This window comes from Halichoeres trimaculatus, unplaced genomic scaffold (genome assembly GCF_033239565.1).
Source record: "Halichoeres trimaculatus isolate MK-OKI-2021-1 unplaced genomic scaffold, fHalTri1.1 fHalTri1_scaffold_12, whole genome shotgun sequence".
In the NCBI taxonomy this organism is placed as follows: Eukaryota; Metazoa; Chordata; class Actinopteri; order Labriformes; family Labridae; genus Halichoeres; species Halichoeres trimaculatus.
Genome location: NW_027437190.1, coordinates 22,200,693 through 22,215,943, shown reverse-complemented (window position 1 = coordinate 22,215,943; position 15,251 = coordinate 22,200,693). Strand labels below are relative to the sequence as shown.

Sequence of the window (15,251 nt, the reverse complement as noted above, 5' to 3'; positions counted from 1 at the left end):
CATCCTCCTCCTCTGCATGGCCTCCACCTGTTCTGCCCTGCCAACGCCACCAACCCCCTCCCCCTGCTTCTTCAGAAAGCGTGTGCATGTTGCTTGCAGGACAACCTCGCCTGCCCTCCCTCCTCCTCCTCCTCCCTGCTTTGCCTGCCTTGCCTTAAGATGTGTGGTGATCCTTGGATGGACCCTGGCTGATGAAGGGCAACACAGGGGGAAACATGGCAGGGAGGTTGTTGTGACGTGGCTGTGGGAACAGGGACAGGAGCAGCTCTGAGGGAGAGGAGGAAATGTCAGTGTAGAAAGAGGCTCAGCACACACGCACACACACAGGCTCACGCACTCACAGACACACACACACACACACAGACACACACACACACACTTGACTGTACTGACACCTCAGCACTATGACACACTTCACTGAAATATAGTTCAGATCACCGCCACAGACATCATCCAACTTGTACCTTCTTTTTCTGCCCCTCCTCTCCCCCTTATGTCACCCCTTCCTCTCTTTTATTCTTATGCTTTCTACTTTCCCTCTTGCCCTCTCACCGTATTTCACACTGTTTCCTTTTTTTCCTTTCTCAACCATATCCCTTTCTTCCTTTTTTTCCTCTCCCTCTTTTCTTCTCCTTCCCCCTCCTGCAGAGCCCCCAGTGAATCCATCCCAAGCCGGTGTGGTGGCGGGAGCTGTGATTGGCTCCCTGCTGGCTCTCCTTTTGGTCGCCGCTCTCATCGCCGTGCTCGTCACCCGTAGCCGCAGGCAACAGCAGGGCTACCGCGCCAACGGGGGCAGCGACATAAAGACGCGCATATTCGGTGGTGGAAAAAAGGCCAGCAAGAACGGCACAGGCGCTGGCACGGGGAGTGGCGGGGTCGGAGGCGGTAACAACAACGGCCCCATCTATGTCTACAACGAGAGCTCTTCCCACCAAGGCCTGGCAGAGAAAAACAACCACCACCAGCCCCTCACCATGGGGGGCCGACCCGAAGTTGTCGCAACTACACCCACCGCCCAAGACATCCTGCTGAGCAACGAACTAGATGACGCGGAGAGAAGAAAGTTTGACGAGCTGGAGGAGGAGGAGAGGTATGACCATTTCTCAGGAGGGGCCCCCATCCTTCAGCTCCGCCCTCCACATGACCAGGGTGATATGATTGGAGACTACCTTGATGATGACATGGAGTCTCAGCGGGACGGCTCGGTCATCTCTCGGACTGCTGTTTATGTATAAAGGAGGAGGAGAGGAAAGGAGGAGGAGGAGGAGGAAAAAAATGGAGAGAAAGCTGATTCCTCCTGTGGATTCTGTGGCTTCAGGGTCTCACCCTGTCTGATAGAAAAAGAGAGAATATTACCACTTTTATTTTTGAAAATTAATTTTAAATATAGCCCAATATTAATCACAGTGAAGCCCCCAGGATGGACAGAATGAACAGGAACGTGTGGTGGGATATTCTGAAAGGAGCGCTGTGTAATTCTTGTCTTCAGGAACTGGAAATCTAACGGAGAAAAGAAAAAAAAACTGTCTCCACTTTTTCTGCTCATGCTATCACTATCACCGGGACCTTGACAAGGACTCTTGACAGACAAAAGAGACAAACTGTGTAGTGTGGGAGTAGGATAATGGAATCATGATACAAGCTTGGCTGTAGAAGAGGCAAACTCGCTTGCAAATTCACTCTTATCTTCACCAAAACAGCAGAAGTGGAAAGGCTTGTCAAGCCAGCTACATGTTGCCTGCTTGTCTGAGTCCTCCTGTGAGAAACCCTTTTGTTCTAGTGCTGCGTTGTGCTGTGACAGCTGCTGGGTTAGTTAGCAGCAGGTGATGGGTACGGAGGAAAACATTGAAAGGTATGGACAGTAACCATCATGAGATTCAGAAAAGAGACAAATTCATATCCTCTTAAAAAAAAAACATCTCTATACTATCAGAGACAGTAGACTTAGAAAAAAGGGAGATTGTATGGTGCTCAAACCCAAGCTCAGCTGAATTTAACAACACAAGTTTGCAGAGAGTTTGAATCGACTTCATAACAAGGTATTCACATTCAAACTTTTGCTCTGTGCCTGGAGGAAAGAGACGGTAAACAAGAGACAAGGGAATGAGGTGTAGCCGATCTGACAGGGTCAAGGGATGGAGAGAGGAACGCAGGAGGCAGGATAGCAAGAGAGGAGCATGTCTCTTCTTCTCGTCTTCCTCCTCACCCGCGTCTCCTCAGAGCGCTCCTGACAGGAGGAGCTTGATTGGTAATGAGCCGTGAAGTTGCTCGCTTTAGCCGGGACCAACAGATTGCCACCACTTATCGCTTATGACGTGGCGGTTTCTCCCCCCTCCCATCACCACCTCTGTCCCTCTCTTCCACCACCCCTCCCTCTTTCTCTCTCCTCATCCCTCTCTCCTGGTGTTTACGGGTGGTGTATGATTTATCCCGGGCGGTGTCGAGGTCATGGCCGCAAAGAGCAGGGGGAGTATTTCACTGCTCCTGATGTGTCAAGCGCCCCACTTACTCTATTCCAGCGCGGCCTGCCGTGACATGCAGCACTGACTAATCCACCTGGAGTGGCTGTGTTCACTTCACTGCATGGACACTCCTGTCTCCTCTTATACTTTAGTAGATGGCCGGATGAGGCAGAATCCTACCTTCAAAGTATGACCATACTGGCTAAGATAGCACTTCAATTACATCATCTCATATTTCTGTCCATTAGCGGATGTTGCTAAATGAGGTGAATTGATCAGGAGATGTGAAGGGTCCACAGTGAAGCCATGGAAGTCGTATTGACTTAGAGCCAGCAACGGGTGAAACGTCCTTTCATAATGCAGCTTCAGGGCAGATTGTCTCCTGACTGTTAATTTATCCTTCAAACGAGCCACTAGAGGCCTGTTCAGGCAAATATTTCTCGTGGCCACTGTGCACAACTGTCTTTAAGGCTGAATGTGTACACTTAACATGCATCACTGTGTCTATGTAGCCACTGGATGACTGTGATGGACAATCTCTGAGAGAAGCTTTCTTGTAGCTCCTCTAATCACGGGTTTCCTGGCCTTCTAATCAACTCCCCTTTGACCCACTGGGAATCTGGTGCAAGCAGTTTTTCGATGACTGTACTGACCTCCTGTAAGGCTGAGCTAAGAACTGGGTTGCAGGTCGCTGCAGGTCATGAGGTGAAAAGCAGAGTGACCCCTCGCCAAGGGCAAGGAAAGACTGTACTTGCCTGCATTTATTATCACAGCTCCTTTCAACCTTGAACTTAAGATGTAGAAAACCCTCCCATATAGTGCAAGTATCTGCAAAGGTTGAAATGATCCTCGTTTTCTGTTCTGACGCCGTTAACCTTCAGAGAGAGTGAGAAGTAGGAGAAGGATAGAGGAAGCAGATATCACAAGTAGAGAGACAGCTTTCCCTGTTTGAGCACCGTCTAGCATACCGTAAGCCAGTGTGTTCGATAGGATTTTCATCTAATGGCCTTAGCTTATACATAACTGCAGCTTCTGTCTACCTGGGGTTCAGTAAATTTACCAAGCACGGCTGATTTGCCACAACCACTCAAAATAAAAATGTATTACTTATTTTTGCACTTGTGTGTGTCACCGCAAAAAGAAAAAAAAAGAGAGAAATCTAAAATGTGGTCTGGTGGTAACAATGGCGACACAAGGGACAAAACTGTTGTATGTACATTATGGTGTGAGGTATCTGTGTACTATATATGTAAGCATCTTTATTTTTCTTGTGAAAATGTGGATATTTATGAAAATGTAAATATCAGATCAATGGAACCAGTGTTGCCAGTGTTGTGAAAGTGGAGAGGCGTTGGGAAATGTCCCAGAGGTCTTCAGAATGTAATTTTTAATCTAATGAAAACCTCTCTGGTTTGGGGGTGGTGTTCACAACAAGCTGATCTAACTGATCTGAGTTTACTTAAAGCCTAAGAGTCCATTTGTAATGGAGGAAAAAGTATATAGCATTGCTGGTATTATTATTTCCTATTTTTGTTAAATCTCACTCTGCCTGCATTTCCACATAACAAGCACACTCATTTTTGCACAATTGGCTTCTCCCTCTCCTTGACAGACACCCTGCACACTGCAAAAATACCCACAATACTCATAATTTATCAGGTAGACTGTAAACACACAGGCAGTGCTTGTGTCGCGCCTGACTCAGCCATGAGTGTGTGCATGTGTGTGTAGTGTCGGTGTGTGTTTTGGTGATGCTTTAGGGGCTTCAGGACGACTCTCACTGCCACTGGGTCTGTAACCTGAGCATCCACCTTGTGTCACCATGGGAAACAAGTGAAGTGAAGATATTATTGTGCGTTTGGACAGCACACTGACTCACACACATTTCCACACACCCGTACGCATGTATATGCAGAATGCAGAGAAACACTCGCCCACGCACAAACACCCCTCAGTCACTCTCATTATGCTCACTCCCACAGCCAAACTGTGCAGAAGACACCTCATACCTGACAACTCCGCCATCTCCTGACACAAGCCCACACGAATGCGCTCACACAGCGGCACAAACACACTTCGTTTTTTCCTCTTCTTGCTCAGTGGCTCTGTCGGGACTTATACGCAGTCCTCTTACTATGGGAAGAGCCACAGCATGATGTGTCCTACTGCTCCACTGCTTTCTGTTTCCCCGCAACTTGTCCAACTCTTCCCCAAACCAGTGACTGTGCAGAACAGAGACAGGCGCACATTTAGTGACACACACCTTTCACCCAGCGTCAGAGACAGAGGCTTTTGAGGAACCTGTTTGTCCATTCTGTGTTTGTCCTGCACAGGAAATGGAGCTTTCATAAAAATGCCTTTTCTGACCTCCGTCCCCTCCTAGATCGCTTTCTGTGCTTTTAGAGAGTCAAAACTTCCCACCCGCCTCCCAAATTTTTCAACTATTTTCACTCAAGCCACCTCTGCCACCATGACCACCTCTGCAGACACGCGAACACACACAGCATTGCCACCCACCAAGTACAGGCCTGCCAGACAAATTGCTTTAAAAGAAATCCAGGATCCAGGTCTGGGTCTAGCACAAGGTTAGATGGTAAAAAATCTTATTTTTCTTACCAGAAAGCTGCATACTGTTGCTTTTTCTTTGGCTCCAAACATTTGATGACTAATCAAAGCCTTAACATCTCCCATCTCACCCCCATAAAAAAAGAAAACAACCAGAAATCCTTCCCGTGTACATAGTATAAATATATAAATATGTAGCAGAGAAAAGAATTACTAATTTATGGTGTCACATTTGTGTATTTCTCAGTGACAGCAAGCATGAAGGATTTATTTTCTCCTATTACAGTTTCTCTTCTTCTCTGTTATTTTGCAGTGCTTTATAATTTATGTTTTCGGAGTGCTTTACTCTTGACTGCTGCGCTGTGATTGCTGCCAAAACTGGCAAAATGTGCTTCTTCTATACAAATGAACTGTAAACACAACAAAACAGTCTTACCCAAAAAATGTGCTTTTTATTATTATTATTATTACTATTATTATTGACTGCTCTGTGTAAAAGTTGTCTTTTCTTTTTTGTATTTTTTAATTTTTAATTATTTTGGTCTTTGAAAAAAAGAGATTGAATTCAAATTGTCACATTTTTGTCGTGTCTTTCTATATATATTTTTTTCTTATTTTGTTGCTATTAAAGATTTCTCGGTTTTTAAAATGTCCCGGTGTTGCTGAGCGTTGTGTCTTGTGTCTCTTTAACACTTGAGGTGAGCGCAGATGACTGAGGAGCCAGATTGAAAGAAGTGCAACCCATCGATTCTCCCTGATTAGATTTATAGATTAATTGATCGGGATATGAAGTGGCCTCTCTGTCTCTTTTCACCCATCCTTCACACACTCCAGACTCACCACCCCCTCCTCCCCTGTTTCCCTATGAACTCTCATTTCCTGGTTTGGCTGTTTGCTTCATTTCAGTTTTGATAAATCAGTGTGTATGTGTTTGTCAGCAGGCCTAATGTAACAGGCTTCTTGCAAACCTAGGGCAGGAATGGGAGCACCCATTTTGTGGACTATACCTGTCCTGAATCAAGCCCTGCCTCCTCCTGCTCTCTGATTTGTATATATGTGCCCTGGTTGGCTGATTTGAACTTGCTGCCTTGGTAACGGGGATGTAGGGGACTTCTGTACCCCATCTGCTTAAAGGCCACATTTTTCTATTAGGTTTTCATCTGAGCATGCTCCTAATGAAGAATGATCACACAAAGCTCACATGCACCATCTTATTTAAGGATACATATATATTATCATTATATTCAGCTGGTCCTTTGCACCTCTCATGCTGACCCTGTGCACACACACACACACACACACACACACACACACACACACACACACACACACACACACACACACACACACACACACACACACACATAAACACACATACAGAAAAGGATGGAGTAGAGGAATGTGGTGCTGTAGTTTCAGTGGTTTTCCTGGAGAGAGGCAGTTTGTGTTTTCAGTTGGGGAATGTGCAGGCCAAGCTGAAACTGGGTGAATGGAGCCCCTCTCAAAGGCTGCATTGTTTAAACTCTGACTAAAGCAAACTGGTTCGGTCAAATTTTAACAGAAGGGCGTGCAGAGGGCTGTGTCCGTGTGTGTACAGGTTTGTGTGTGAGTGTGCTCATGCATGCATATGCACCTGCCTTATTTGGTTTAGTTGCAAGCAGCCCTTCTGTGTGTGTGTTCCCACCAAATGATACAATCTGGTTCTGCTTTGAAAGTCTCCACGATGGCCACAGTAGGTTTATGGCGATTATGACAGCAAGGCGTTGGTGTTTGCCTGCTGCTTTGATGCCTTCATGTATCTGTGTGTCATTCTGGCTCCTTGTCACAGTCCATTTTTGTTACTGGCTTCTTCTGTCAATGCACAGCTATTTACTGTGAGTCCAGCCCACCATCTGGCCCCTCTAATTGCTTTGGATTCGAGGCTGGTGAGATAGGGAAGAGTCACACTCACACACACGCACACACACATACACACAGATGCACAAACAGATAGACACACTCTGACTCCTTTGGTTTTCTAGTTGCATGTGAAAGACTTGAACACAGTAGACAGGCTTTTAAGCTGCACCTAGTAATATCAGCTTGAGCAGTTCTTTTAACACTGCGTTTGTCACAGACAAAAGTGTTAGGCTCGTGTGAAAGCGATGACCCCATAACTCAAAACCTGGCCTATTTGAGCTTCGAGCAAATAACCTGGATCTGAAGCCAAAGTGACAGCAGCTACGCAGAGCACCACCACTGTGTTCGACATTAGCGTACAGTGATGAGACACGGTGCAGAGCCTTAAGGCTTTCTGACTACATGGTTGCGGCTCTGTTTATATCAAGTTGAGTGTGTGTGTTTGTGGGTATTTATGTATTGAGCAGAGAATGAGCATGTCAATGTGTTCTTTGGCCAAACAGCATGCTTAAGAAGTGTGTGTGCGTGTGTGTGTGTGTGTGTAGTCACCCGCTGGGTGCTTTGCAGACTGATCAGATTCCACAGGGTGTTTGTTTGTCAGAGGATTTATGTTAGATAGACATCAGATTGTTTGGTATTTGTTTGTGCTGAGTGTCCGTTTACTGTTTCACAATTGTATGTCTGTACTTGGCTGTATTATGTATATTTAACGTCCCACTTTGGCAGCTACAGACACACTGTTGATTAAACATCTGATGATGTGTGTGTGTGTGCCTGTGTGTTTGTGTGCACTGGAGGGGATTAGCACACAGACCCACTTTGGGCTCTCCTCTGCTGATAACTGCAAACACAATGCTCCTCATTTAACCTCTTACCCTCTGGCTCCAGACCTGGCTAATAAATCCCAGAGTGAGTGATGGATGACTAGGACTGTTGTGTGGATGTTTGAGTGATGGATGCAGTGACCCGAACCTTCACAGAGATTAAAGCAAGTATCTACCTCTGACCTCAATTATGAAAGTAGGCTCTTCCATATTTTTATTTGCTTTAAAGCAGCTGCCTTTTCTCTCCTCCTGCCTGTGGTGACACATCAGCTTTCCAGCTGTATGAGTCTTGCAATTACTGGAATATTTGTATCAAACACTTTATCTTTAAACTGACAGTGATAGGTCTCTCATTATTTTTCTTCTCTACACAAGCACACTGATTTGAGTTGTAGCTTTTAGTAAAGTACAGAGTCCTCAGTCATCCGACCTCAGCCCAAGCATGTTTTTAGTGTTTTGAAGAGAAGACTAGAGGAGGAGATCCCCTGAGACAAGCCAGCCATGGAGATGGCTGCAGCACAAGCCCGAAAGTACATCACAGGGGGAGATAACAAGCGTCTGCTGGTGTCTGCGGGTAAAGAGGACTCCTCCATACTAAAGTTAACTGTTCACTTTTGCTTTTCCCTATAAGAACAGGCTGGTGAACATGATAACATATTTATAGTTTTGCTGCAAGTTACACAGTTTACTGTCATGTGTTGGCATGGTAGCATGCTAATGAGATGAGTCACATGGGAAAATCATCAGTTTACGATGACTTACAGAGACATATTTTGACTTAATGATCAGATGCTGTTTGAAAAGCATGTTCACATCAAAGTAATAAGAACAGCCATGATGTCTGAGTAGTTAAGGCACAAAGTAGTACTTCCACTCCTGGCTCCAGGGTCTTTGTTTTACATGTCATGACAAATTTCTTCTCTCTCTGGGGTGACTGATGAAAAACAGGCAAAAGAGGCAAAAGATAACCTTTAAAAAGGGGTGTATTCTTCAGTAGAGTTTATTTTGAGACATTTCACTCCAAACCAAATGTGAAGCACACGGAGAAAACATCAAAGTTGGTAGAAATCACTCGGTCACGGCTGTGAATGCCTTCAAAATTTCCCCCATCACACCCACATCCTTAAATTTCAGGTGTGAGTCATCCAATTAAGCGTAAAAGTGTATGTATACAGTCTATACAAGACTGCGGAGAGGACACATTATTTCTTTTTCAGCGTCTGACTACTTTGTCTTTTTCCTCACCAGTTACTGCATTCTCCATCACTATGGCTCACTTTCACACTTTGTTGTCTTGAAATTAAATTCAAATCAATATTTTTGAGAAATCTATGCTTTGCAGCTCTTAGTTTCACACTGTCTGAGTCAGTTTGTGACAAAATGAGGTTTGTTGACACTCTGGAAATCAATATTTTACAGACCAATTTTATTTCTTAGTATGATTGTTTATGAAATTAAAATTATGTTCGAGAGATTTTTAGTGTTTGTGCCTCAGAACAGGATATCATGTCCTATTTTCTGTCTCTAGATTTCATTCAGTTTCTTTGTGATTTTGATGCCCTCTCTTGAAAGCGTCAGCCTCAGGCAACAGGTATTCATTCTGTGTTTACAGGTATTACCTGAGGCGTTAATGACACCCTGATGATAATTATAAGTCTTCCTTACATGTAGTTAAAATTAGTGTTAAAGGGATGATGAGCAGGGTTGACTGGCATCAGTTTCAACATAAAGCCTCAAGGAGGGAAGCCTTTTTGTGAGGATAATGAAAAATTTCCTGAACAAGTGAAGATGCTTTCAAAGTACCAGACCGTAAAATGTATTTCTTGGAGCAGAGTATCGGTTTCATGTCGAGCAAGGTGAAAGCAGCGTGCAGAGGACATTTCATTTGTAAATAGTCCCAGGAAATTGGAAATTGTATCAGTCTTCATCCTCAAGTGGTAAAAGATAACATCTGATCTTCTGCCTTCTGGTCACTGGCTTTTTGTTTAGATGTGTGTCCTCTGTGCACAAACACACACACACCTGTACAAAACTCACCCTGGTAGTCAGACACACAGACAGAGAGAGACAGACAATGGGAAGTTGGAGACTCCTGTTTCCCCTGGAGGGCCCAGGGCGGTTTCTCTTCAGCCTGTGCTGACAGGGCGTGAGGTAACTGGGTGGTTGCAGTCTATTGTTGGCCAACTGCTAAGAGGGCAGGGAGAGGGAAAACAGGGAGCACAGAGGGAGGGCAAACAGTGCGTGATGGTGTGAGGAAGGTCAAGGGATGAGCTCTGAGGTCTCCTATGTTGGCAGACAGTGGTACCTGGCATGTAAATTTACCAGTGACCAATGCAAAATTTAAAGAAAGGGAAGAGGGGACAGAGAGAGCAAATGGACAAAAAGTGGAACAGAGAGAGGGAGATGAAGCTTGATTAAAGATGGAGATGGCTGAGTGAAGGTTGGAGAACAGTGAGGGCCGAGTTGTTGCAGCTGTGTTGATTTAGCTTCTCGCAGATCGGATTGTCTGAGTGTGTGTGTGTGTGTGTCTGTGTGTGTGTGTGTGAGGCAGACAGAGGGAGGCAGATTAGGAAAGAAGCTTTGACGTCCTCAGACAGCCTCTGACCTCCACACACCTGCCCAAACCTCCACAATCACCAGATGAAGGCTGCCGCGTGCGTGCATGTTTGTTTGCCAGTTAAATAAGCCCTCAAAGGTCTTCATGCCGAGACTTACCTGGAACAAATCCTGTTGTAGAAAATAAAAAAAAACAAAGTACATTGCATGAATGCATTATGACCACCAGGGAGGGTCGCTTTAAGCTATGAGTGCATGTGTTTATTAGTGTGTGTGTGTGTGTGTGTGAGTGCATGCATGTGTATATGCGTGACTTTTGTGGGTATGAATAAAAGAGATTTATATCAGGGAAAGAATGGTTTGTTGCCGCTCCTAAGAATAGATTCTGTGACGGAAATGATTTTGATGCTGTATGCAAGCCTGTGTGTGTGTGTGTGTGTGTGTGTGTGTGTGTGTGTGTGTGTGTGTGTGTGTGTGTGTGTGTGTGTGCGTGCCCGCGTGTGTATTTGTGTGTGTCTCATTTCGTGTATTTGCCCTGGAGTGCTTTGCAGATCAAATGCACTTGCTGTTTAATTCACCGTCTCAACAGGCAGCTCTTACAAAGTACATGCACGCACCAGCACACGCACGTCTGCATAACCTCAGACAGAAACATACAGAATGAGAGATGAATATGGAGATAAAGACGAGATAAGTCTGCAAATATTTGGTCTCAGGGACTCAGGAGAGTCTTCTGGGGACTGCCGAGTCCGCAGTAAATTGCGGATGATTGTGTTCATGTTCATCTGTGCATGTAACGGCTGTGCAGATGTTCGCCTGCCTGACAGTACAGACCCTGCATGCAAATGTATGTTTTACTCTGTGTGGGAGTTCTTGCAAATGTTTTCTGAGTGCTGCTAAACAACGGAGATTTTTGCTGCTCTTTCTCTTTCTTTCTCATAAGATGTCTTGCTGTTGCGTCAGAATTGATGATTCATTGTAGAGAACCATGACCCAAACTATTTCTATGGAGGTAGTTTGCATCGTCATCATCTTTGTGTGGGTGCAAAATGGCTAATATCATTCTCTGGATGGTCATGAAAATCAAGCTTATCAAAAACATATTCAATTAGTGCAATGATCTCTTCTTTAATGCATTTTAACAAATATTAAAGGTAGGGTCTGCAGGAATTTTCGTTACTTGTCAGTAAACAGAATTTCAAACTGAGCTCCTCCTCCTTGGCTCAGTGCCAGTGGCAGCACACACCCACAGCCTCCAATTGCAACTATGAGAACACATTTACTAGCCTAGCAACCACCTGCAGCATTGCATTTCTATGTGGGAGAGACTCGAGAGCAGTGCACCTGACTTGGCATGTTCTGACATCTGACACATACCTGGTTGGCAGAAAGCCAACTCACATCACTCTTTGCCCCGTGCTGCTCTCCAGGTGCCTGAAAGTCAGTGTAAGTTGAGCCAAGCTTTACCCTTGTTTAGTTAACGGCTTTATCTGTTTGACGTTTTGATTCACTCTAGTTGTTTTTCTTGCTCTTTGTTACGTCCACTATCATAGCTGCTTGGAATAGCTTCTTTCACTTGCTAATTAACAGGCAAAGTCACTTGTGCATTGACCGTGTTGTAATGGCCTGAGAAAACTGCGCCTACTCTCTGCCCAGAAATTACCAGACACAGCCAAAGCATCAACATACAGGCTGAGGAGAGGGTTTGGGGCAGACACAGACACTGACTTACATGTGTAGAGCAAGGTTATAATAGTTAACTAAAACAAAACTAAAAACGAAAACTAAAATTTAAAATACATTGCAGTTAACTCAAACAAATAAAAACTACAAAAGAAAACAAAAACGATAAGTAAACTAAAACTGTATCTTGTGTTCACAAAACTAACTGAAACTAACTAAAATTATAGAAAAATGTCCTTAGTTATAGTGTTTGACAATATTAGTAGCCTTTAGGATTTAAATCTATCCAACACATTTTCCCAACCAATTTTATGACAGTTTTCGGCAGTTGTCAGTGCCTTACAGCACCATCATAGCAACGTACTGGGACGTGCTTGTTTACTGCACTGACTGGCTGTGCGCTGTGCTGCGACCAAACGTAGTGGAGCAATGAATCAGATCATCTGAAATAGTTTAACTGCATGTGAGTCTGACTTTATTGTTAGAGTCCAAGTTTCTAATTATTAAAGCTCATATTATATTGTTTTATGGAATTTATGTTTATATTATTTTTATATAATTTATGTTTATATTTTTTATATTAAGTTTGTATTATTTTTTTGTGATGAAGGCAGCAGCCAACAGTTCAGTATCAGCATTGACTGAGCAGTGAGCACTATGTTGGACTTGAAAATTAACAGTATGACAAAATATTTACTCTGACCTTTTTGAATCCTGCACCTGGCAAATAAGGTATGAAAGAACTAAAACTAAACCAAAACTAAGCCTTGTTGCAAAAATCAAAACTAAATAAAAACTAGAATGCCTGCTGTAAAACTAATTAAAACTAAACTGTAATGGAAAGAAATGTCAAAACTAACTAAAACTAAACTATAATTTTTTCCGTTGCTAGGCGCTACCCAAGTAGCTGCCTGTTGCAGCAGCTCTCTCGTCTTTGTCCGTTTCTTGGAATTTTTTTCGTCTCTTTTACGTAATCTTTGTATTTGGAGTGGATCATCACTTTGTATGGTTCATTGTCGGTCACGGACACCAAACTTTTTGTGGCTTCGGTGATATTTTTGACTACTTTTCTCCTGTGTTTGTCTGGAGATCCTACATGTAACCATGGCTGCATTGTTTACATGCAAACTCAGCTGTTAGCAGCCTGTAGCATGCCAATGCTAACTAGTGAAGGGCTTGATGATTTTCCTCGAGCTGAGGAGGAGGAGGTGAGGACGACGTGCTGGTTCTCGGGTGTGAGCTGGGAGATGACAACGTGGACCTGTCCTTCCATCCATCGTTGTTGGGAATGTGGGATCCAGCTCCGGGGGATGGACGAGCTAGCCGTGCTAACCCAGCGGCATCGTGCTGTTCACGGACGTGGCTAACGGAGCTGACATCGGACGCCGGCGACACATCGGAGGAGCTTCGCCTGCTGTGAGCAGGCAGGATCTAGGAGACAGAGACTGAACGGACTGCTGGGGAGGCTCAGTCCTGGACCCTGTGGAGGTGGAGACTGGCTGGGCTGGAGAGTGGTGGACGAGTGGTGGACGGGATGTCGTCATCTAATTTCTTATGGACCTTTTTGCACTTTCTATATTCTTTCTTACTTTTGTTTTCTTAAATGCTGCGGTGACTCCTGAATTTCCCCTCGGGGATAAATAAAGTATTTTCTATTCTATTCTATTCTAATGACAAATCCAAAACTATTATAACCTTGGTGTAGAGGCCCAGAAATGGCAATTGAGCAAGATTCATGTGATATTCATGTGAAAGTTGACATTTTTATTTTAGGAAAATCCTGCAAACTACCTTTAAACAGATTTTTCTGGTTCTACTGTCAAAGCCTTTTTAAATGGATAAGCTACCCTGTTAGGCCATGACATAAAGTACATACACATTACAGCACATGACTGACAGCAGTTAAGAGTTTACTTGCTTGAAATCAAGGTCAGAGTAATTTATTACATCCATTTCTTGTCCCCTTTGGCACTCTGTAGTAAAGCTGCTGAGTCTTGATAGACATTAATGGTACCATTACACTTCAGAACAGCAAATTTTACTTTACAAAACTTCCCTCACATGACTTATCGAAATTAATACACACTTACATCAAACAGGGTTGAAAATGTTCTCTGAGTTTGAGCTGCCGCCAGGCAAAGCATTTTAGACTGATGTCAGCAGGCAACCACATCACAAAATCCGTCCTAGCACTGTTTTTGGGAGTACAGATCTCTGCAGATCTGCAAATGACAATAAATGGCAGAAGTTGACCACAGGGCTTGCTAAATGGGTGGTGACTGATTGTGGTTTAGTCGACATTGTTATTGTGAGTAACTGTTGTTTCCTGTAAAAGGCCCATATGAATCAGATAAAGCAACTAAAACTGAACTCCTAATAATAATAATTTAAACTTGAGCCGTTGATTACCACAAACAAATTGCTTTCAACTATTAATGGTGATAAAAAACTAATTGTGTGTAATATGTAATACATGAACAGATTTATTGAAAATACACTGTTAATATTTCATGTTCTTTACTGTGCACACTCATTTTTTCCCCACTCGTATTGATTATGCACCACACTTCCTCTGAAGTATACACACACACACACACACACGCTCGAACAGGGTCCTATGAACATGCATTAATTGAGAGATATCTGGAGAGATGTCGGGGCTGTGTGCTGCCAAGTGCCCTGAGCTTTTGGGGATTAGGTGCCTTGCTCAGGGGCACCTCAGCATTGCCTGGGAGGTGAACTGGCACCTCACCACCTCTGTACTTCAGCCAGCTAAGTCTAGTTCCTTTACCTGGTTTCTACTGACTGAGCTACTGCTGTGAGTGACTTTATTAATCATGAGTCTTCACATATCTTTAAAAGGAACAAGAATATGCTGTCAGCTTAGAGGTGTAATTTGTCTTATGGTTTAAGGAAAAGGAAATCTCATCAAGAGTTCAATAAAAGCTGATTAAAGCTAACAGTGATTCATCACTTAGCTCTTTACTCATTTATGTGTCTCGTGTGTGTTTGGACATATTGAAGTGATTGAGCAGACTGGACTGTGTGCCCTCATCAGCACACCTCACTGATACTATCTGCACTGGCCAGTTCCCCTTCAGGGTTCAAGTTCTCTATGCTTTCTCTGTTTGACATCAAACAAAAACAGCCACAGTGAGGGGAGGACTGTCAGAATCTCTCTTCAAAATTGTGTGTGTCTTTGTTTGCTTGTGTGCATTTGTCAGCTCCTCCTTTTGTATCCACAGACGGCCCCCCCATTCAT

General features: G+C 43.9%; 1 protein-coding gene across 3 annotated transcripts in view; it reads left to right on the top strand.

Annotated features, from left to right (window-relative positions):
* Positions 1-15,251, top strand: part of LOC141800314 (nectin-2) — an 86,463-nt gene that overhangs the window by 44,486 nt on the left and 26,726 nt on the right. The window contains exon 7 of one of the 3 annotated variants that reach the window (XM_074682749.1): positions 649-5,678. The exons of the other annotated variants lie outside the window; for them this stretch is intronic. Within the exon in view, the coding sequence (XP_074538850.1) occupies positions 649-1,235 (587 nt within the window). The 3' untranslated portion in view covers positions 1,236-5,678. Of the gene's footprint in view, positions 1-648; positions 5,679-15,251 lie in introns of those variants that run through there. 3 annotated transcript variants of the gene reach the window in all.